Raw genomic sequence first — 23,865 nt, forward strand, 5'->3', positions numbered from 1 at the left:
AGTGGGAATGAGGTGACGACCGACACCTCGTGCTCGGTGAAGTAGTGATGCAGCTTCTTGGCCGCCATGATGACGGCGTAGAGAAGTTTTTGTGTTTGCGGGTACCGCGACTTGGTGTCGGTCAGCACTTCGCTGACACAGTAAACGGGTCGTTGGACCTTAAGGGCGTGTCCCTGTTCTTCCCTTTCGACCACCAAGGCGGCGCTGACCACATGGTTAGTGGCAGCTAAGTAGAGCAAAAGGGGTTCACAGGGATCTGGTGCGACGAGCACCGGCGGAGAGGATAAGAGGGCCTTGAGGCGGTCGAGGGCCGCCTATGCCTCCTCTGTCCAGACACAGGTGTTGGATTTCTTGAGGAGTTTGTATAGCGGCAGGCCTCGCTCTCCCAGCTGAGCAATGAACCGGCTGAGCGCCGCCAGGCACCCGGTTAACCTCTGGACGCCCTTAACGCCGCGAATGGGTCCCATGTTGGTGACGGCTGCGATTTTGTCGCGGTTGGCTTCGATGCCACGCTCGGACACTATGTACCCGAGGAGTTTGCCCTTTGGCACACCGAATGTGCATTTCTCAGGATTAAACTTGACGTTGAATCTTTTGAGATTTTCGAACGTGGCACTCAGGGTGGCGACCAGGTCATCCGCATGCGGTGTTTTGACGACAATGTCGTCAATGTAGACCGCGATCGTTGCCCGAGGCGGGTCCAGCCGGTCGGGGTCGATTGGCGGATTGATCTGGTCAGAAAAGCAGGCTTCAATTCATCGCTGGTATGTTGCCCCTGCGTTCTTGAGACCGAACGGAATCGACACATAGCAGTATGAGCCAAACGGTGTGATGAAGGATGTTGCGAGCTGGTCAGATTCCTTCATCGCTATCTGGTGATAGCCCGAGTAGGCGTCTAGGAAAGACAAGATTTTGCACTCGGAGGTGGAGTCGATTATCTGATCTATCCTAGGCAAAGGAAAAGGGTCTTTGGGGCATGCCTTGTTCAGGCTGGTGTAATCAACACACATCCTCCATTGACCAGTTTTCTTTTTTACAAGGACTGGGTTAGAGAGCCAGTCGGAGTGGTAGACTTTCTTGATGAAGCCAGCAGCTAATAGCTTAGCTATCTCCTCTCATATGGCCCTGCGCCTCTCGTCGTCGAAGCGGCGCAGTCGTTGCTGGACGGGCTTGGATCCCGGCAAAATGCGGAGCTCATGCTCGGCGACCTCCCTTGGGATGCCCGGCATATCAGACGGCTTCCAGGCAAAAGTGTCCTTGTTGGCGAGGAGGAAGTCGATGAGCGTGTGTTCCTATTTGGCCGGCAGCTAGGAGCCGATCCGCACCGTCTTGGTTGGATTGACATCGTCGACCACGACCGTCTTGGTCTCGTCGGTTAAGACGAAGGCCGGTGCCTGGCTAGGACTGCCAGGGTCAGGGTGGCACTCGGCGGTGGTGGCGCGAACCTGGCCGAGCTCAACCGAGTTTGCCACGGTGGTGGCGAGGTCATAGTACTCGCGGCTGCTCACGTAGGCCTGTTCGAAGGAGCCGCTCACGGTGATGACACCGTTTGGGCCCGGTAGCTTGAGCTTGAGGTAGGTGTAGTTGGGCACCGCCATGAACTTGGCGTAGGCGGGGCGCCCGAGAATGGCATGGTACACCCTCTTCCAGTCCACCACCTCAAACATGAGGGTTTCGGTGCGGAAGTTGGCTTTGCTGCCAAACGTAACCGGCAAGTCGATGTTGCCGACCGGGTATGCCTTCATGCCCAGCAGGATGCCGTAGAAGGGGAAGAGGGATTCCCGCAAGCAGCCTCGCGGGATTCCCATGGCTTCCAAGGTGTCGACGTAGAGGATGTTGAGGCTACTGCCTCCATCCATCAGTACCTTGGACAGGCACATGTTGCTGACGACGGGGTCGACGACGAGAGCATAGCTCCCAGGTCGAGGGATGCTTGCAGGATGGACGTCCTGATCAAAAATAATGGGCGTGGATGCCCACTTCAACTTTCTAGGAATGGAACTTGCGGCAGCACATACCTCGCGGAGCCGAACCTTCTGTAGTCGTCTGGAGCACTCGTCCTCTAGGCCACCGATGATCACCAAGCACCGATCCACGTCCGGGAACTCTCCATCCGCCAGCTTCCCTCTGTCCTGGTCGGCGTCAGGCCTCTTGTCGCGGCTGTCACCATCGGTCTTGGTTGTCCTGTGGAGGAGGCGCTTCATCATATCGCAGTCCCTGAACTTGTGGTTCACCGGATAGCCATGGTTGGTGCATGGCTTTTCCAGGAGTTGGCTGAAGTGGTCGTTTCTCGGCGGACGCTTGTCTTGGTGCTCGGTCGCCGCGACCTCGCCGGCAGTGGGAGGTCGGCGGTTCTTCTTGTTCTTTCTGTCCTCGCGGCTCGAGGAGGGCCTATCGCGGTCATGTCGCTTTTCTTTCGCTGCCTGCTGGTCGCGTTCGAAAATGGCCCCGACCACCTCCTCGCCGGAGGCATGGTTGGTGGCGATCTCCAGGAATTCGTGCGTAGTGCGCGGCTTCTGGCACCCTAGTTTGTGGACCAGGGTCTTGCAGTGCATCCCGCTAAGGAATGCGCCGATGGTGTCGGCGTCGACGACGCCTGGCAGTGAGTTGCACTGCTTGGAGAAGCGCCGGATGTAGTCGTGCAGAGACTCGCCGGGCTCCTGCTGCAGTTCTTGAGATCCCAAGAGTTGCCAAGACGTACGTACGTGCCTTGAAAGTTGCCGATGAAGACTCTTTGAAGGTCTGCCCAGCTGCCGATGGAGTCGGCGGGCAAGAAGTCCAGCCAGGCACGGACGTTCTCTCCCAGGCATATGGGGAGGTAGTGGATGATGAAGCAGTCGTCGCTTGCCCCTCCGGCCCGGCATGCAAGTCGATAGTCCTCTAGCCACATGCCGGGGTTCATATCCCCAGTATATTTTACGACGTTCGCCAGCGGCCGGAAGCGTTGAGGGAAAGGCGCCTCCCGGATCGCTCTGGAGAAGGCATTTGGCCCGGTGGGGTCCGGGCTCGGACTCCGGTCGCGATCCACATCGGAGTCGCAGGGGAATCCCCCACGCCGGAGTGGTGAACGCTCTGGGTTGGGCGCGTATGCCCGCGCATCTTCTGCTCGAGCGGCCGCACAGTCGACGTCGGCATGGTGCCTCGCCTGCCGCCGGCCTCGAATCACGCTACGCGCGTCGTAGTTGGGACCGATGCGGTCGTGAATCGGTGGCCTTGGTGGGAGAGGGGTAGATGCCGCCGCTGGGGCTGGCGCGCCACCCGCGTCGGGCTGCCGTGCAGGTGGGGCGCGCTGTACTTCGGATGGCTCTCGCCCACTGTGGCTCGCGCCGCCGGAGGGACGCGAGGCAGTGGCCTGCCAGCGGTTTAGCGAGGAGTTCTCTGCCTGCTGGACGGCGGAGTTCCACCAAGTTTCTCACCTAGCGGTGAAGGTCCCTTTGGGCTGGATCCTCTGGCTCTGGCAGCGTCTGCAGAAGGATTGCGGCCGCTGCGATGTTCTGGCCTGCACCGAACTCTTGCGGGAGTTGCATGCGGGCATCGTTGACGATATCGTGGTTGACCCTGCGTGCACGCTGGCGTGCGGAATCCGCGGGGTTCATACCTTTAGACCCAGAGGGGGCCCGCAAAGACTGGTCCCCGAGTGGGGGTGTCTGTCGGCGACGATAGAGGTCTTCGTCGTGAGCCTGCGCGTCGGCGAGCGCTCGCTCGCGCTAGTCCGCTGGGGTGTGCGTCTGCCGGACGCACCACCTCTGGCGGCGGGTCGCCATCGGCCATGGCGCACATGCGTGGTGGCGCGGATGTGCCTTCTAGGTGGTTGCCCCCCATGCTAGAGGAATCGCTCAGGGGATCCTCATAGCATAGGAGATCGTGGACGGAATTAGGGTAGCTTTCCGTCATGCCCACGAACTGTGAAGCGGGCTGGAGCCCTTGAGCAGCTTTGCGCACCTCCCGAGCGTAGATGCTCGCGGTGTTGCGTAAGCCAAATGGAAGTCACTCTAAGAACGAGCGGGGCGTCGGGAGCGGAGGCCCGCCCGCTAGCTGCCGAGAGACGTTGGCCAGAGAGAAGAGGACCAAGTTGACGTCCTCGACGGCGGGGTTGGAGGCCATCATGAACGCAATGCGGCGGAGCACCGCGCGGGTTGGCTGCGATGGTCCACGCTTCTTGATGCGCCAGCGAACTGATCGCCGATGCCTTAGGTTGCGAGGCTTGGGAGGAGCAGAAGGCTCCTCTGTGTTCGCCAGAGCGGTTTCCTTCTCATGGAGGTGTAGTGCGCCGAGCTGGTCGGTGACAAACTCCAGACTTCCGAACTGGAAGGTCTGGGTAGGCGGGAACGGTGGAGGTGCCCACAATCCGTCGGGGGGGATCGCGGGGAACTCCAGGGAACCGAAACGGATCGTCTCGCCGCAGCTCACCGCCAGAGCGGTGAATGGGGTGATCGAAACCATCCAATCGCCGAAGCAGTGAACGCACAAAGCGCTCCCCACGGACGGCGCCAAAACTGTCACTGCGGGAAATGGGCGACTACAAAACTACTCGATTGGTCATTTGTTCTGCGCTTGATCGGATATGGTCTAGCACGCAAGGACTCAAGGATTTAGACTGGTTCGAGCCTGAAATGCCCTACGTCTAGTATGGCGGTGGTGTTCTTGCTCTATTGCTCTCGAGCCCGGGTGCTCAAAGTTCAGAGGGGGAGCTTACAAGCTGGTCAAGCAGTGTCGAACCTGTCAGAGTCCAACCCTTTCCTACGTGGGGGGCTTTCCCTTTTATAGTCCAAGGTGGGGCCCCCATTTACATATATCTAGCGCTGTTTCTTAACACCGCCGGGGTGCAATTCGTCCTTGTCAGTCGTCGGGGCCCACTCGGTCGGTCAGGAGTGGGCAGGCTTAATCCTGGCGATCTTCTTGGGTGGTGCGTTCCCCCGGTGCTGTCCCATCCTGGCTCAGTCGGGGCGGCGCGACCACTCGGACGGTCGTTCGAGGGTCTCTTCCGGTCTTGTCCGTCGAAGCCCGTGTTCCTTACCCGCGGGGCTATCTTACGTAGCTCTGTTACCAGACGGCGCACCTGGTGAGGGGTGTCTTACCGAGGCCTGCCCGGTGGTGTCCGGTCACACTCGCTGGCGTAATGAGGTGGTGCACAGAGGCAACCATCATTACGGCGAGGGGAGGCAGCGTCTGCTGACGCCCCCTCCTGTTGCATCACGGGGCCCGCGCGAGCGGCGCTGTCCCCTTGTTAGGGAGTCCTGCTGGCTTAGCCCTTGCCGCAAGATAAGGATGGCTGGCGTCTCGGGGCTTGCACGGAGCCTGTCTTGGCCGGCACGCCTGTCAGGAGGCGCGGCGCCCTTGGAGCGCACGTCCCGGGTCACCGGCATGGCTCTGACCCGTGGTGCTAGGTCGGGGGGCCGCCACGTGTCCCGGGAGGTCGGGCTACCGGACCCGTTGGCTTAGCAGCGAAGGCAGCTCCCCGCGCGGGTTAGCGGGCCATCCCGTTCCTGGTCCAATAGGTTTGCTGGGCCTTCTTTTACATGAGTCGGGCCCATTAGGGGTCCTGGGTTTGTATCCCCATCAATACTTCATATCACACTTCTCGTAACATCACACCCTTTCAAGCTCTGTATGGCTTCCCTCCACCACAAGTTGCAGAAGTCATCTTGCCTGATTGTCCAGATGATAGCGCCAGGCATCTCCTACAAAACAGACAGTTGGCTAATCATTTGATCAGGGACAACTTGTTCAAAGCCCAAGCTCGTATTAAACATCAAGCTGATAAACATAGAGTTGAGCGTCAGCTAGAGGTTGATGATACGGTCTACTTGAAGATTCGGCCATATAGACATTCATCATTGAGCATCCATCGGTCTCTGAAATTGCACTCTAAATATTATGGGCCTTTCAGAGTTTTGGAGAAAGTGGGTAAGGTGGCATACAAGCTTCTTTTACCTGATAATTGTCATTTACACCCAGTGTTTCATGTGAGCCAGTTGAAGAAACATATTGGTCCTAAAGTAGTACCTACACAAGATCTTCCATTAGTGGATGAACATGGCAATATTAAGGTGACCCGCAACAGATTCTACAGAGACGCATGATTCCCCGGAACAATGAACCTGTCGTTCAGTGGCTCATCCAGTGGACAAACTTACCAGCATCAGGAGCTACCTGGGAAGATGCAGACTTTATTCGCAGAATTTTTCCATCTTTCCATCCTTGAGGACAAGGATGCGGGGGGGGGGGGGGGGGGGGGGGGGGGGCTTTGTCAGGCACAGCATTGCCATTCAGCTCGTCAGACATCTGCATTCAGGCGTAGAAGGAAGTCGGCGCCTAACTTACCGCTTCATCGACTTGTTCCAGCCCGCAGGATCGTCATCGAACGGCTAGCGACAACCCTTGACGGGCTACAACACTTTTTGCCTCCATTCGTTGCTTTACTTCAGTCTGTCCGCACTTTGGCTATGTAATAATGTTTAGAGTTCACTTAATTAAGCGCTAATGTAATGACCACCAGAGATAAAAGGGTGGGTAAGATGCATTACTGGGTATCGTGGAAAGAGAACTCGTCCTAGGCTAGGGTTTAAGCTGTAGTTGTCGTCTCTCTGGCGGCTAGGAGATTCAGACTTCGCCTGTATCAATACTGAATCCCCCCTATATGCAGTTGATCCTTGCCTGATTTTGCTGGTGTTCCTCTCCGTTTCCACTAATCTATCGTAGTATAGCTTGTAGGGTTAGTTCATTCCTCTCAGTGTGTCACTGTAGTACCTACGGCCGGTTGCTAGGCTGGTGCACCTACGGCCAGCGGTTCCGGCGGCTTCGGCCTCGGTAAAAAAATTCTTTTTTTTGTTGAAGGAGGTCTCGTTCAAAAATTTCGAAAGGCCCTTCCACTAGTGACTAGTATCCCTACAAACAAGCCCAAAACTCGAAATCACGGAATTTTGAATACCCAGTGTTGGTTTTACGGTTGACCGGACGGAACCCAACGCACGGTCGACCCGACCACCCGCAAAAGAGACCAACATGGTGGGCCCAACCCACGTGATTCTCCTCCCACGAACCTTCCTTCCCCCTTCGTCTTTCTCTTTTACCTGTTCTCGATCTGATGGCTTGGGAAGCTCCCGCGAGCTTCGGCCCCAGGAGCGGCGGCGGGCGAGTGGCGCCGCTGCTCGCCGCGGCGCGCCAGCCTGGCGGGGGGAGACGCGGCGGCCCGGCGGTTGGGAGGTGCGGCGAGCTTTGGACCTCAGGGCGAGCGAGGCGCGCGGAGAGGTGCGGCAGCCTGACGGCCGGAGGTGCGGCGAGCTTCGGGCTCTCGCCGGCGGCGGCGGGAGGGCCCTCCCCCGGGCTCTCGCCTCCGGCGGCGAGCTCCCCGGGTACCGGCACCCTTTTTTTTCTTTTTTTTTCAATTTTTTTACCTGATATTTTTTTGATGTAAAAATTTTTCTCATGAAATTTTTTAATTTGTTTCCGTACAACCTTCCAATTTTTTTTTGAAAGTTTCCCCTCTCCCCTAATTTTTTCTTTGAAAAAATCTGTGTGGTCACCAATTTTTTCTTGAAAAATTTTCTGCTGCTCTCCATTTTCCCTTGAAATTTTTTTTCGCTCTCCAGAAATTTTTCTTCAACTTTTTTATTTTTTTCGCTCTCTAAAATTTTTTCTTGAATTTTTTTTTTCAGAAAACGACAAAAAATTTATTAAAAATTGAAAAGAAATGTAGCGGTCGGAAATCGACCGTACGGACCCCTTCCGTACGGTCGACCGTAAATTAGTCTCCCCCTTTTGAATAGCATTTCCGCCGCGATTCGGTCCCAGGCCACAGGTATGGATTTCCCCGGTCTGCTCACCGTCGGCCCACTAAGTCAATGCGGCTTAGGCTTTCACTGCTTTGGCCCACGAAACCAACATCCCAGCCCAATTTACAGGGCCCAAAAAGGGAAATGGCGGAAAAACTGCAGCTTTGGCTTTCACTGCCAACTCAATGCTGACTGTTCACTATTGGCCAGCTGAGAGCCGACCGGTGCCTGCCATGAGAGAGACCATGGACGACGGTTTCCGGAGCTGGCACTGGCAGCACCACCGCCACGTGAAGGGGAGCGGGAGCCGCGATGGTAGGCAAAGATACTGCTGCGTAAATTCGTTGTATTTGCTTGGCTTGTCAGCTAACCAGCCAACAGTATTGTTTTCTCATACTAAATCAGAACCAGCCACCAGCTACCAGCCAGTCAGCAGTACTATTCTCTCATAACAAATCAACACCAGCCATCAACCACAACCAAACGAACACAGCGGCGTCGTGCACCAAAACTTCAGCACACACGTGCTCCAATTGATGCATAGGCAGAGGCACCAACCAGCCAACCAACGAACAACCGCCATCGTTCGTCGACCAAGATACCCAACATGACAGGCATCACACACGCGCGCACACACAACACAAGCCGCGAAGAGCGAAGCTTCCCCGCGCGTTCCGACAGGCATGATCCGACATGGAGGAGCTGCTGCGGCTGCGCGCAACGCAAGACCATTGCTCCGCTGAAAAGTTCTCCCGTACCACGCGCGCACGCTGGCTCCATCAGCGTCACCGGCCGGAATTTCCCGAGCTAGCCCGTGCCAGGCTGACAGCGATGTGGGCGACTGCGAGCGTCGAAAACGACGGCGTGACTCGCGGTCGAGCCAATATCCAACGGGCAATGGCTGCTCCCTTTTCGTTCAGCTCCCTTCGTTCACGAAAGAATACAATTCTCGTTTTTTGAGAAATCAAATAATTTAAATTTTAATTAAATTTATAAAAAATAATATTTATAATAAACCATTAGATTAGTTATAGATTATATTTTCATAGTAAATTTATTTGAAAATATAAATACGAATACTATTTAATATAAATTTGATTAAATTTAGAATAGTTTGACCAGCCCAAATCTCACAATTACATTCTTTTGACTTGCACCGCTGATCGCTGAATGTTACTGCGTGTGGTTAGGTGGTCGGTGGTGCAAGCAATGAGCGGAGCCCACGGGCCTGTGTGTGTGCGCCGTGGTCAAAGATCATGTGGGGAGACCAGCGCGAATATGCCCAGAGATTTATGACACAGATTCGGATCCATGTAGGCTTGTAGTGTGCATCCACCTTGACCTTTACCTCTGTACTGTAGTTCTCCCTCTCCTAACCTGCCTTGCACTGTCGACTTCGTTTGGTTACTCTCTAGAAGTCTTTAGAACGGACTTTGACCGTTAATTACGGTGTCAAACAAATCCAGTTTACAAAACTAACTTCAGAACCCATATGTTAGGAATCCTAAAGAATTTAATGAGACTTTTGACCGTATGATTAGATAAGGGTTACTATAACATTACTATAGTCAATCATCAATTAATTACTGTCATTAGATTCGTCACGAAAAATATACCCATCTCTAAAAATATTTTACAAATAGACTTGATTTAGCTCTCCATATATGTAAAATTCTCTTCTAGAAAAAATAAAATAGAATATATTAGAATGAACCAAATTAAAGAAAGGTGCAAGTTGGTCTGGCTCTGAAGCCGTGTCTGTCCAGTTGATTGATAGACAGCCGTGTTTAGTTCGCCAATTTTTTTTGGGTTCGCCTACCGTAGCATTTTCGTTTTTATTTGGTAATTAGTGTTCAATCATGAATTAATTAAGCTCAAAAAATTTATCTCATCATTTACAACTAAACTATGTAATTTGTTATTTTTTAAACTATATTTAATGCTTTTTGTATGTGTCCAAAAATTTGATATGATGAGGAATCTTAAAAATTTTTGGGAACTAAACATGTTCAATATATATATGTGTCCAAAAATTCGATACGACGAGAAATCTTAAAAAAAAATTGGGAACTAAACGTGGCCGTACTCATATAGGAAGGCGCACAGCAGTTCTCTGCAGCCCGAGAGCGGGACTGAGTGGTTCCAACACACCTCCAAAAAACTTTTCTTTATTCTTTGGCAGATGCGGATTACGTTGCAACCCTTTATTCAATTCCATAGATGCGAATACATCATGGCTCTCTCTCCCCAGCAAGCCGGCCGCAACAAGCCGACAACCAGTAAATAATTAAAGGAACCAAGATTGCTGTTGGCAGAATTTTCAAGCCATTTTGTGGTGTTCTGGGACCACAAACAGGATGGTGGTCTGATAGCTGGAAGCTCTTCTCTCGGCGACGGCGAGGCGACCTTTGATGAGGCTGTGGAGCTGTATAATCTTGTATTTGAAATATCGTATAACGAGTAGAAGTTTGTGAAAATATACAACATAATTATTTGGTGGGTTCAACCACCCCCCTCGCTTTCCCTCGAGGACGACTCGAGCGCGATTTCTATTTATCGAGCGCGCGATAAATAGCCGAGCCATCGCAGAAGGGGAGGAGCCCCTGTTCTTCTTCTTCCCCGAGCTAGGGGAGGGGGTGCGCGGCCGCCATCAAGCTAGGGAAGGGGGAGGGGAGGGGGTTGGAGAGGTGGGAGGTGGGTGAGGCGGTCGCCGGGGTGGTGGCGGGAGGCAGTGGAGCTTATGATTCCGGGTTGGCTGGGGTGGTGGTGGGAGATGGCGGAGCTTATGATTCCGGGTTGCTGGAGGTGGGGGGCTTCATGGCCACTATGGATGGTAACGGGTAAAATCCGCGTGGATACAGACTTGGTAGACCCGCACCCGCGAGCCAAAATCCGCGCCCGCAACCCACCACGGGTACAAAATGATACCCGTAGCCGCTACCCGCAGATATCCACATGCCCGCGGGTATGCCTATATACCCACAAATTTTAGTAAATCAAGCATATAATCCAAGCTAACAAATAAAATGGTTTAATATACGATACATTCCTCAAATCAAAATCAGCATAGACATCAACAAATAAAAGCATGTGGAGGGGACTTGGGGCTGGGTGCTGGCGTTGCTGGATCCAGGATTCCAGTGCGTCGGAGGGGGCGCTTGGCGCTTGGTGCTTGGTGCCGGAGTCGCTTGATCCAAGGTGCGTCGGAGGCCGGGGGCCTGGGGCCTGGGCGCTGGCTGCTGGCGTCGCTGCCTCACTACCAGGGAGAGCGGCGGCCGGAGGAGGAGCGCATGGAGGGGGAGCCCTCCAGGGAGAGCAGCAGCCGGAGCGGGAGCGCCTGGAGGGAGAGCGGCGCTGGGGGAGCGATGCCTGGCAGGGGAGTGGCCGAGCCGGCGGCACTGGGTTGGGGGCGCTGGGTTTGGGACTCGGGGTCGGGGTGGAAGTCTGGGTGGTGGCTGGGAGGAGTGGATGGTGGACGGGGATAGGAACAAGTAACCCTAAATGCTCTTTTATATGCAGATGTATTTGGGCCCACATGTCAGCGGATTTGCGGATTTACGGGTTCGAATATCAAATTTTAAAATCCGTTAGCAAATACCCGTTGGGTTTGAAGTTGTACCCGTGCCCGTGCCCGCGGGTACAAACTCAGACCCGAATCCGCGTCCAACGGGTTTGGTATCCGCGGATTTGTGGGTATTCTGAGGAGGGCCCGGCGGCGGAGTCGGTTCGGCCGGCAGAGGGCGCGGCGGGGCGGAAGCGCCGCCTGCCGGGCGGGGCCGGACGACCGGTGGGCGGTGGCCGTTGGCGGGGGCGAGGAGAAAGCCATGCGACGCGACAGCGAGGTTAGCGTGGCGGCGGTAGAGGGTGGCGGGAGCGGCGCCGGAGCCGACGGAGGCGGGGGAGTAGAGGGTGGAGCGCAAGAAGAAGAAGGACCTCAGCCTTCTGTGATGGGGTCACTCCAAATCGCAAAATGCGATGTATAGACCCCCACCCCCCGAGTCGGGGGCTCCCTCGTCTCGCGCCGCAAGAGGTCGCCCCCCACCGCTAGCTTGGCCGCCACATTGAGCGGCGGCCAGCGGATGCGCGTTCCCCTGCCTCCTCCTGTTCCCTCTCCACTCTCCTCGTTCCCTCACCCCACCCACCATGATCTCGCTCGAAGGTCACTTGTCTTTGCCGGCTAGGTGACCTCCGAAGAGTCTTGCGTCAGATCTAGACCCCCTTGATCCGGATCTACGCTCTCCAAGCCCGGTGTGATTGCATCTGCCGCTACTCCAGCCTCCCCTGTTGCAGGGGCCGCCCATTGGTTGCCCCTCCTTTTGTCGTGTTGGTTGCTACTCGTCATTTCAGAACTCCTCTGTTGCAGGGTGCTGGCATGCGTCGCGGAAGGGGGGTGCGCCAACTCCTCCTTCCCCGTGTGCTAGGTGGTCATCACTTCTTCACGGGAGGGTTGTCTTCTTGTGTGGTCTACAGGTGTTCATATCATCGTTGTGGGTTGCTAGTAGACCCCGTTGCCTCTTATTTGGGACTGTTCGATCTCGATTGGGTGGAGTTGGGTTTGAGGCCATAGGTGAAAGCTCAATCCGACACTTGTCAGTACCGACAATGGCTGCGTTCGAGGATGTAGATCACCTTGCTTGAGGCGTTGTTGAGGCCACCAAATTCATTTGTTTTTGCTAGGTGAAGACTTGGTCTACTCCTTGAGGATGGACGAACGGACGGATGTTGGGGGCATCTTCTGCGTCGCATGACCTCCACTTTTCCTCATTTGGCTCTAGTGTTAGGCAATTTGAGGGTGTGCATATTTCCTTCATATTTTTTCTTCCCCCCGCATGTTCTTAGTCTTCTTACATTGTTTTGGTGGACGGTGGTGTTGTAGTTTTCTTTTCTGTTGTTCTTATGTGTTGTTTGCTACCTTTCATGTAGTCGCTCAGTCACTCATTGACTATTTATATCCTTGCACTTTCAGGGCTCTCTTGAAGTAGCGTTGCTGCAATTCTCTTCTTCTTAATGAAATACGTGTTCAGGCACATTCTCGAAAAAATAAAATATATAACATAATTTAATACTATTTTTAATCCTGCAAATATACTACCGACCATAAATAGGTTGGTACTTACCATTCTGGTGATATTAAAGGAGCTCTTAGACTTGTTTGTGTATATAAAGAATTTTTTTTAATGTTTGCCCTCCAAAAGAAGCCTCTAAGATAAAAGATCTTACATAGGTTCATAGGCACACATATTTTGGGAAAAAAACATAAAGGGAAATTTTTTCTTTTGAGTTTGGTAGAAATGAAGGGAAACAAGGAGAAGTGCTGTTCCATGAAAGGTTGAGTTGCTATAGTGCTATTCTCTGAATTTCACATGATTGTAGTGCTATTTTCCCGTGGAGAGTGGGGAGCGTAAGCTTTGATCGCCATATTCTATCGTGGAGGAATGAATGACTTAGTTTTAAAAAGGAATGGGTATAAGAAGGCGGATGTGTCTCCCTCTCAAAAAAAAAGGATAAGAAGGGGAGATGAATGATAGTTTTCTTATTTTAATGTGGGTCTATCTTAAAGCCCGTTATTGTAGACCATATACATAAGAAAATCTCGGAGCTTAGCCATGTCATCAAATTCTAAAGTCTACTATTTTATCTATTTTTACATTGTAGCTGCCATATTTTAAATAAGCTTTTGATCAGACATGCTAGACGTTTTATTTTTGTCTCTAGCATGTTTTTGTCATAAAAGGCCATTTAGTGAAAAAATAGTTTATTATTCCAAATTGGATAATAATGCTGTAACCATAACCGCAAAAACCTAGAGTAATCAAATGAACACACAAATCAAATGAACCAAAGCAGATGAGCTCGCACTCACCGTCATCTCTATTGTCATGCCACACAAAGTCGTAGTCGAGCTCATGGGCAGGGCCATCCCACTCCTGAATGCCATCCCAATTAATGACGCCGTGATCAGAGGACGGATGCAAGGAGGTGGCTCTTGGTTCAGGTCGAGGCCTGCTGAGGCCGTGGATTGGAGGAAGCTGATGATGATCGAAGAACTGACGAGCTTGGGGGCCAGGGCGGGGTATAAATAGGGTAGAGATTAGAGAAGGGATGAAAGGAGGCGGGAGTCCGAAAATTCCAACCTTGATAAATGATTTGGCATCCATGAAAATTTGATTTTGATCTCAATGGAGAATTTGGAAGCGGTGCCGAGGATTTCTTCCGTCTGGGCGCGAGAAATTTCAGAAGGGAGATGGCGGGCGGATTTGGAAGCCTGGGAAAGAAACGGTGTGCGTGCGGAGGAGATCGATGGCGGTGTGCGGAGGAGATGGCAGGCAAAATTGGAATGGGGGGAGAGAAACGGTGCGCGCGCGCGGAGGAGATCGATGGCCCAGGCGGAAACAGCGTGGGCGCGGAGGGAATCGATGGCCAGGCGGAATTGGAAGGGAGGGAGAAACGGCGCCATTAAACGGGAGGGGAGTACCATTAATTCACGTGGCCGCGCGAGGAGGTTACGAAGTGCTAACTTGGCCGCGATTGATTGTTCCTTGGTCTCTGTGTCCGTATCTTAAGCGAGATCAAACATGGAAGGAGGGAGTAATACAATAACTGGAAAGTACTTTTCACGAAAAAGGTTCTAACACCGTAATTTATTTGGAAGTTTTTTTTTGAATGATCTCCAACGTAGGAACGTACTTTACCTTTCGCGATTTTGTAACGCTCCCACATATCGCCTTCGTAGCCGCCCAGAAACAACCAGCTTCCATGTTGACTCTTCACCCTGTAGACCCCAATCCACGCCACGTCAGCCGAGCTGCTATCCCAAGCTGTGATTGCATTGCCCCGTTTGGTTTTGTAGCGCGCTAGTGAATAGTGACACTTTGACCGTTAATTATGGTGTCAAATAAAACCAGTTTACAAAACCAACTTCAGAATCCCCGCGCTAGTGACCTTGAAGAATCTAATAAGACATTTGTAGCAAATCATCAATTAATTACCATCATTAGATTCGTCGCGAAAAATTACACCCATCTCTGAAAATATTTTACAAATAAATTTTATTTAGCATACCATGCATGCGAGATTCTTTTTAGCGCGGTTTGAAAGCAAACAAGCCCTCGTCGACCTGTTCCGCCACTCATTTCCTGCGGCCTTCTTTCCGGCGAGCCGGCGCACGCCTTCACGACCACCTACTCCGGGCCCACCCGTCATACACCGCAAACCGGACAAAAATCCCGGCGCTATATTTATATATATTAATTAAGGCGGATAAAGAACTCGTGCACGCAACAGCTTCGGCGCTCCGCCGCCTCATTTTACCACTCCTTGTCTCACTCCCCGGCCCGACCTCAGCCGGGGCCGAGCAGACCTCCTCCTCCGCCAATCGCCGCCAGCCGCTGCCGGAAATGCGGACCGCGGAGATGCTCCGGCCGCTCGCGCTCGTCGTCGCCCTCTTCTTGCTCGTCAGCGCGCCGGCGGGTGCCGCGGGGGCGGGCGGCGCCGGCGGCGGCGGGAACGCGACGTCGGAGCCGTGCCCGCTCGACCTCGGCTACGTGCGGACGTTCCCGTGGGACCCGACGCCGTGCGCCGGGGGCGCGCCCAACATGACGGCCTGCTGCCAGACGCTGCTCTCCCTGCTCGGCATCGGCCTCGCGGAGCGCCTCCGCGCCACGGGCCGCTTCCGCCTCCCGTCGGCGGCGGCCTCGGTGGCCTGCCTCAACGGCTTCTCGGAGCTGATCTCCGGCGCGCCGGCGGGCCTCCCGGGCTCCTCCCTGGTGCCGCAGTGCTTCCCGGAGCCGGGCCAGTTCGCCATCACCCCGTCCTACTGCGCTGGCGTCTCCACCGCCGCGGAATTCGAGGCCGCCGTCGGGAATGACTCCGTCCGGGTGCTGAACTCCTCCTGCGGCCCCGACCTCGCCTCGCCGGCTACCTGCGCGCAATGTTACGCAGCCGGTGTCGCCGCCACCGCGCACCTCACCACCGCCGCGGCCAACGACAGCAAGTCGGGCTCCTGCTTCTACCTCTCCGTCCTCTACGCCGCCGGCGTGTCCAACGCCGCTGGGCCCGCCTACCCGCCCACCGCTGCCTGCGCGTTCGGCCTCGGCCTCTCCACCCCTCCCTCCAAGCCGTCCGAGTCGAGCAACGCCGCCATCTACGCCGCCACCATCCCAGTCGCCTTCGTCCTCCTCGCGTCGCTCCTCGCTTTCTTCCTTTGGAGGAAGCGTCGGCATGCCAATAGCAAGAAGAAGAAGATCAAGAAGAACCCCAAGATCTGTGAAGAGGGGTCGGGGGAGCGGCGGTCGCACCCGCGGCCCAACACCGGGTCGATTCTGTTCGATATTGCCGAGCTCGCCAAGGCCACCAATGGCTTCGCCGAGCGCAACCTCGTCGGCCGCGGCGGGTTCGGGGCCGTCTACCGAGGCGTGCTCGCGGATGGGTCCGTGGTCGCCGTCAAGAAGATGCTGGACCCGGACATGGAGGGCGGGGACGAGGAGTTCACCAACGAGGTGGAGATCATCAGCCACCTCCGGCACCGGAACCTGGTGCCCCTCCGCGGCTGCTGCATCGCCGACGATGATGTCGAGGAAGGGAAGCAGAGGTTCCTCGTCTACGACTTCATGCCCAACGGCGCGCTCGAGGACTTCATCTTCAGGGACACGGAGCCGGCGGCCAAGCGGCCGCCGTTGACCTGGGCGCAGCGGCGAAGCATCATCCTGGACGTGGCCAGGGGCCTCGAGTACCTGCATTACGGCGTCAAGCCGGCCATCTACCACCGCGACATCAAGGCGACCAACATCCTGCTCGACGGCGAGATGCGCGCGCGCGTGGCGGACTTCGGCCTCGCCCGGAGGAGCCGCGAAGGGCAGTCGCACCTCACGACGCGCGTCGCCGGGACGCACGGCTATCTGGCCCCGGAGTACGCGCTCTACGGGCAGCTCACGGAGAAGAGCGACGTGTACAGCTTCGGCGTGCTGCTGCTCGAGATCATGAGCGCGCGGCGGGTGCTCGACATGACATCCCCGGCAGGGCCCGTGCTGATCACCGACTGGGCGTGGACGCTCGTCAAGGCCGGCCAGGCGAGGGAGGTGCTCGACGAGGCGCTGTCCACCGCCGAGAGCCCGCGGAGCGGGGTCATGGAGAAGTTCGTGCTCGTCGGGATCCTATGTGCGCACGTGATGGTGGCGCTCCGGCCGACCATCGGCGAGGCGCTGAGGATGCTGGAGGGGGACATGGACGTGCCGGAGCTGCCGGACCGGCCGCTGCCGTACGGGCACAGCGTCATGTTCAGCGAAGCCGGAAGCAATTTCAGCGCCTCACCGGCGTTCAGTGGCCCGTTGGCCCCGTTCATGGATAATGGGGACATGCTCAGGTGATGAACCAGGCAAATTTTTGTGGATTGATCGCAAAATCTAGCTAAGAATTTAGAGGGATGTAGGTAGCGATTGCAAGTCCTGCTGTCTCTTGATTGAAATTCATTTGTAAATGTACTCAAGTGGCAAAGGAACGACATTCGCATCACATTCTGCTGCTTCTGATTTCCAATGATCATGATTCACCAGCCATAACAGATGTCAAATTGAACAAGCTTAAGCTATCAAGTTCATAGAACATTACAATTTTCAGTCCTAATACTGGCATCATTAGACATGGACCGGCATTAGCTTACTGAAGTTAAACGAGACGCAGACGATCGCATCGAAGTAACTGACCGACAACATTGTCCATCCAGATTGACATGAAAAGGAAGATACAGAGCCAACAGTGAACGCTGAAATGCAAGCTAGAAGATGCAGGGGTAGAGCTTCAGTTCAAAGCGGCATAGTAGGATTCAGCAGCCTAGCTACTCGTCTTCCTGCAAGTTGGGGTGGCTGGGCTGCACCCGGAAGGTGAACGGCATCTGCGAAGTGAAATCCCTGTCATGCTGGACCTGGTGGTACCCAATCTCCAACTCCCTCATGCCTCCGCTGAGCTCGGCTTCCTGTTGGTGCTGGTAGGCCTGTTCATCCACGGTTTAACAAGGTTTAGTAACGTGGTGGAAATAAGATGGGGAAAAACTTCATTATGTTCTCTGCTCCCATGTTTCTTTCAGTCCAGCGAGTGCAGAATGAGGTCTGAAATATGTACTTATGGGCATTTTGTGGGATGTAGAACATAAGATTCACTAATTCAGAACACAAAAATGGTACTAATGGTTCGTTCCATTTATCTGGTTAGTTGGTCGGGCCTCTTGTCTTGGGTGCATAACAGGGTAAGGCTGATTGGTCACCCTGAATACTTTTCGGTGCTAGATCTAGAAACCCAAACCAAAAAATTTCCAAGCCATGGGAAGAATTACGGCGCTTGGTAGTGCAGGTTTTCTTTAGTTAGCTCAGCACATTGAATTTGTTCAGAACTTCTGCATACTGATTTGTAGTGAAAAAAAGAAAACAAGGAATGGTCAAGCAGATGTTCAAGTGTTATTCAGAAGGGGGGAAAAATTACCATCCTAAAGGACAGCATCTTGTGCTCGTCCTCCAGCATCTTCCCCTGCAACCAATCACAAAAGGCTATTAATGATCAGAAGCTGTAAAAACTTTTCTTAATGAAGAGTCGTAAAAAATATTTTCATTAGGAAATACTCAACAATTTCATTGAAAAGAAAAAGGAAAAAAAAAGACACTCCATGATCTACAAAGTTAGGAACAAAGGACGTGATTCGAGTTTGGAGCTCGTACGTTCCTCTTGTGCATCCTCCAGTGGTCCATCTGTAACAAACAATTCAATGAAACCAACATCAGAAAGAAGCCCCTAAGGTACTTTGCAGTATTTCTGCACTTGTGAGCTGCAAGTAACTATGGAGCTATGGAGCAAATGGATGGAGTATTGCCAGCTTGTCGCGCTGGTTGGTCTGCCCGTTCTGGAGCGCCTCCTCGATGGCGATCAGCTCCGTGGGCGGCAGGGAGTTCAGATCCTCGCCTTTCAGATGCCTGCGTCATCACAAGGCACAAGTTATTATCCAAATCACAACATGAACATACAGACGAGCAGCGAACTAATCAAGGGCCCATGCAGATGGAAATTGGAAGCAAATCTGTGGAACAGAAACACTGACCTGAGCTCAATCTGCATGTTGTCGTTCTCCTTCTTGACCCTGTCGATCTCTGCACTTAGGCTCTGAAACATTTCGAAGGTTCAGTATTCGGACCACCAATCTGCTCTGGTGATGAAACAAATGGTCAAAGAAAAGGGGGAAACTGAAGAACACGCACCTTGTGCTTCTCATCCCACAATATCTTCCCGGAGTTGGTCTGGTACTTCTCCAAGATCCTGGATAGCCTACCACAAAACCAAAGTTTGCGTCTTGGCGATCAGTTCCCCAAGCATACAAGTGAAAAAATAGTACTAGTAGAAGAAGAACGATAAAGTAGCCGAAGAAGGTAAGAGGGCAACGGACGCACGAGGTCCTGGGCGAGCAGTAGTCGTAGAGCTTGCCGCCGCTGGAGAAGATGACGACGCCGACCTCGGCGTCGCAGAGCACGCCGATCTCGCGGGCCTTCTTGACGAGCCCGGCCCGGCGCTTGGAGAAGGTCACCTGGCGGTTGGTGGAGTTCTCGATCCTCTTGATCTCGATCTTGCCGCGCCCCATCCTCGTCGCCCCCTTCGCCCTCCTCCGCTCCCAGAGGGATCCGCACGCAGCAGGAGCTCAGCTCCACCAAGAACCGACACGGCAGCCGGTACCCTTGAAGCTCTCCGCTGAATTTCTTTTGAAGAATCAGCTCTCCGCGGAATTGGTGTGGATCTTTATGCGGGAGGTGAATGGCACTAATGGTAGTGGACGGACTGAGGAGTAAAGGAGAGGGCGGCGCCATGGAGGGAAGGGAGGTCAGGGGGGCTTTCGCGCCGGTGCAGGATTGCAGGGCCGGAAATGGAAACGGCTCGCCTGGCATTTTCACGTCCGCATGTGACCTTTTTTTTTTCTTTTGAGCAGACGTGCATGTGACCTGTGCTGACCAGATTTGCTTGAGAGTGAGGGAAACTAGGAGGGAGGGTTCTCGTGGGCTCACGTGGGCCATCAATTTATCACATGCCATGTATGGTGGGTGGGCTCAGCACAAAGGGCGAACGCGCAATTGTCAGAAGGGAATGGGCTTCCAAATTCGAATCCGAGCCGCGCGATAAGCCACTGGACCCCAGCTAGCTAAACCCCAAAAAATTAGTACATAAACTTGGTGAGATGTGCTAAATAATCATAAACTTGGTGAGAGAGTGCGCTTAGATACATCATCTCTCTAACTCGTTTATTTAGGAGCAACAACTTGGTATGTGTGTACAGATAGAACACCGAGATGGCACAGGGCAAAAAATGAGTGCGGTTATATATCGCCAGAGGTGAGGTGCAGTCATACTCCAAACTGGGCTGCATGCATGCACCAAAAGATAAAAATGATACTGTCGCCCTAGGTGCAAGGAAATTTGAATCTAAAATACAGTCGCGAACCAAGCATCCAAGTTAATTTCTGATTTCATTGACAAGATCTTAAACAATAAGACCAAACTTGATCATTTTCACGATAAGTTTTCAAATATTTTTCTAATGTTGAAGATGATTTGCGAGATATATAAAAATGAAACAAATTATATAAATTCATAGAACAAAAAATTACACTATGAACAAATTATACACACTTATGGAATAAAAAAGTATACAGTCAGAATAAATCATACGAACTCACGGAACAAAACAAATGCACATATCAAAAAAATAATATGTACTCAAAGAATAAAGATGTATACATCTAAAGTAAATTATATAAACTCACATAACATTGGTATGTACATTTAAAAAATTTATATCTTATCAATGAATAAAAATTTATATATGTAAAACTCAGGAAAAAAGGTACATATGATTGAAACTAATTATATGAACTTATGGATATAAATTGTATACATAGAATACATAAATATTGTAGGAAATAAAAGAACAAAATATAAAAACATATAGAAAATAAGAAAATCAACTGACATAACAAATAAAAAGAAGAGAATAAAAATAAGAAGATAAAATATAAATTTATTTCCTTTTCTCGAAAACACTTAAATTATTGAGAGAAAAATAATAAGTGAAATCTAAATTATAAATGATACAAATATTATATACTTAAAGTAAAAAAAAGTGAAATGAAGAATTAGACAAACTAGATGACTAGAATAAAAAGGAAACATGCTTTTCAGGCCAAAAAGTAATTGTGTGTACGAAAACTAGAAAATCAAAGTAGGAAGAAAATATACATTCACAAGGTAAATAAGTTGGTATATATACATAGTACAAAATTAGTCTACCGAAAGAACTAGTCAATCTACAACACAAATGAATACCATATATTGTACATAAATCATTCCTCCTTATGACATAGTTTTACTATGCAAACAATTAAGTATAAATATATTAATATTCAATTCTAGAATCTGAATTATGACATAAAGATTTATTCCAAAACGGAACAAAGGCTACCAATAAAAAACAACTAGGAAAACCAAAAGAAGAGAGTAAGTAAATTATATATAAATATATTATTAGAAAAAAGAAAGAAATAAAAATTGGATGGAAAGAAGTAGGAAAGGAGAAGAAAAGAATAAGAATAAGAAAACAACAATAGAACTCGTGGAGGATCGGGAGAAAAGACGAGGCACCTGTCAGACCCGGGGCAGCGGGACTGCTTACATAGAATGTTATAGAGTAAGAGATAGTTTATGGATATACCTTACCTCTCTTGTAACTACCCGAATAGGTGCAGAACTAGCTACAGTATAAGGAAACTACCCGACCGTGTTGTAGTAAGGCTCCAACTGTACTCGGCTAAGACTTTCCATATAACCCTGTCTCCCCGGATATACAAGGGCGGGCAGGGACCCCCTCAAAAATATCAACACCTAAGGCAATATGAACAACCACACAGGACGTAGGGTATTATGCAACTCGCGGCCCGAACCTGTCTAAATCTTTGTGTTCATTGTACCATCGAGTTCCAGAGCAGTCGATCCCTACCTACAAACCTTACTGCTAAAGGTATCCCTGAGCAGGCTTGGCGGTAAACACCGACAGCTGGCGCGCCAGGTAGGGGACTCGGCGAGTTCATCGGCGAATTCGATGGCCACTTTCGCTTTCAGCACCATGGTGCCTCCTCAAGGCGCCACCTTCGTCTTCGGCTTGTGGGTCTGCGTCGCCAACGGTTCGGGCGGCTTTGACAACCACCTAACCAATCCACCCACGCTGAAGGCAACCACGTTGGAAAGCTCCAACAAGCTCGCCGGATCAAACGATCAGGGCGTCATGCTGCTTCCCGACCTCGCCAAGGAGATCGAGAGGAAACTCGAAGACAACTCGGGTTCCACTCGGACTCAGATTAATCTCAAACCGAATTCTACTCGGATTGAGACTCCTCTTGCTCAACCCATCTTTGGGTTGCGTAATGCATCATCTGCTTACAAACAGATGATCAGATCCATCTATGAAAATAGCTTGGATCATCTCCTCTACGCCAAAAACCACTTAGTCACCGCTAAGACTCCTCTTGCTCAACCCATCTTTGGGCTGCGCAATGCATCATCTGCTTACAAACAGATGATCAGATCCATCTATGAAAATAGCTTGGATCATCTCCTCTACGCCAAAAACCACTTAGTCACCGCAGGTCGGGAGGCACCCGTTTTCGACGTATATCCAGATCCAGTCGAGTCATCTCAAGACAGCCTGGATTTCATCACCAATGCGCTGGCAGAGATCCAACTCAAATCCTGCCAAAGTCATACTCTCGCAGAACTACTCGATAACCTTCGAGAAGTTGCCAGCATTGATGATCTGCCATTTCAACACGGTATTCCCCTTACAACTGAGAGGGAAACTAGGTCCAGGGAAACTGTCCTAGCTGATTACGAATCAGATCTAGAAAGCTTCTCCCCCGGACGTCTAGTTTCGGTGATCAACCAACAAGCCGGAGGTGCTCCTAGCCAGCACGACCCCAACGAAGCTTTGGATCAGATTTCAGAAGACAACTTGACCCAAGATGTTCTACAAGATGAGGATGAAGCTACTCGCACAGCCTGCAGGGCAAGAAATTAACATAAAGGAGAGCGTAGGGCTCAAGCTGCTGAGCGTGCTCGTCTTCCCCCGTGCAACCTCAACAACGAATTCAACAACATCGCGGCTCCAGTCTTCACTACTCCTATCGCCGCGATGACAGAAGCAACCCTGCGACTCATGCAGATGCCTCAAAACCTGGAGATGGAACGTGTCATACACCTCACAAAAAATGCTGTTGAACAACTCGAAAGACAAAATCCGTTGTCTTCACTTCATGGCACCCAGTCGAGAGCCATGTTGACGGTCCTTAAGTCAGAAATAAAGCGATCAATTCCTGCAGCTTTTATAACATTCAATCACAAAACATAGCTATAGGGCTTATTGCTAACCATTTCCACGAGTTTTGGTGAATCTTGGATTGCAAGCACCCATACGCGGAATAAGATAAAAACATACAAATGTTGCAACACAAATGCACTGAATATCCGATCCTGCGTCACATTTACAAAGAGGGCCCAATTGACAGAGCAAACTGTCAGTCACCCAGCCAAAGGCGGTGGCCAAAACCCACCAAGTGGGGTCGGCCGAACCTGGACTGGCACCAGTCTAGGTGCGTCTTGGCTGGTGATCCTCCCTTATCCTCCCAAAGGCGGTTATCAATGTTTCCATATCAGAAGATGGCGGGAACCGACCTTCTCAACCTATAAAAGGGCCTCCACTCACCCCCTCTCAAGGCATTCCCATTCCATTCTCATACACTTCAAGGAGGAGAAGTAGTAGTAGTGTTCTACTTGTATCTTTAGAGTAGGGAGTGTGCGAGGAGGAGGATCGGAGAAGAGCCGGACTTGTCGGCTTCTCTTCGTCTTGTACCTCGACGGGTACGAATCACTTGAGTAAGTATTCGGAGTTCATCTTCTGTTAAGTTCTTGGTTAAGTATTCTTAAGTTATTTATTCGTTTACGGGTTCATCGTACGTTCTTGTAACGTATGCTCTAGTAGAGGGCCCCTGATAAAGACGGGTAACCCTGTACACCA

At 51.8% G+C, this 23,865-nt stretch overlaps 2 protein-coding genes across 2 annotated transcripts; one reads left to right on the top strand and one right to left on the bottom strand.

The window, feature by feature from the left end:
- Positions 1–15,059: 15,059 nt before the first annotated feature.
- On the top strand, positions 15,060–17,972 carry LOC120665423 (probable receptor-like protein kinase At1g11050). Its single transcript, XM_039944986.1, has 2 exons — positions 15,060–17,136; positions 17,497–17,972. Exons 1-2 carry the CDS (start codon positions 15,173–15,175, stop codon positions 17,504–17,506), a joined length of 1,974 nt encoding a protein of 657 aa, XP_039800920.1. The 5' UTR covers positions 15,060–15,172; the 3' UTR covers positions 17,507–17,972.
- Positions 17,316–19,673, bottom strand: LOC120665424 (MADS-box transcription factor 4-like). Its single transcript, XM_039944987.1, has 7 exons — positions 19,205–19,673; positions 19,016–19,082; positions 18,859–18,920; positions 18,634–18,733; positions 18,482–18,511; positions 18,249–18,293; positions 17,316–17,763 (listed from the first exon to the last, which is right to left on the bottom strand). The coding sequence occupies exons 1-7, from the start codon at positions 19,390–19,392 to the stop codon at positions 17,608–17,610; spliced, it is 648 nt and encodes a 215-aa protein (XP_039800921.1). The 5' UTR covers positions 19,393–19,673; the 3' UTR covers positions 17,316–17,607.
- Positions 19,674–23,865: the final 4,192 nt, after the last annotated feature.

This window comes from Panicum virgatum, chromosome 3N (genome assembly GCF_016808335.1).
Source record: "Panicum virgatum strain AP13 chromosome 3N, P.virgatum_v5, whole genome shotgun sequence".
Taxonomy (NCBI): Eukaryota; Viridiplantae; Streptophyta; class Magnoliopsida; order Poales; family Poaceae; genus Panicum; species Panicum virgatum.

Excerpts from the sequence above, each read along its gene's own strand:
- LOC120665423 (XM_039944986.1), top strand. The coding sequence starts at position 15,173 with ATGCGGACCGCGGAGATGCTCCGGCCGCTCGCGCTCGTCGTCGCCCTC.
- LOC120665424 (XM_039944987.1), bottom strand. The coding sequence starts at position 19,392 with ATGGGGCGCGGCAAGATCGAGATCAAGAGGATCGAGAACTCCACCAAC. Across the intron at positions 18,734-18,858 it reads AACATGCAGATTGAGCTCAG|GCATCTGAAAGGCGAGGATC; the intron begins GTCAGTGTTTCT and ends GTGATGACGCAG. Across the intron at positions 18,294-18,481 it reads GGAGGATGCACAAGAGGAAC|GGGAAGATGCTGGAGGACGA; the intron begins GTACGAGCTCCA and ends GATTGGTTGCAG.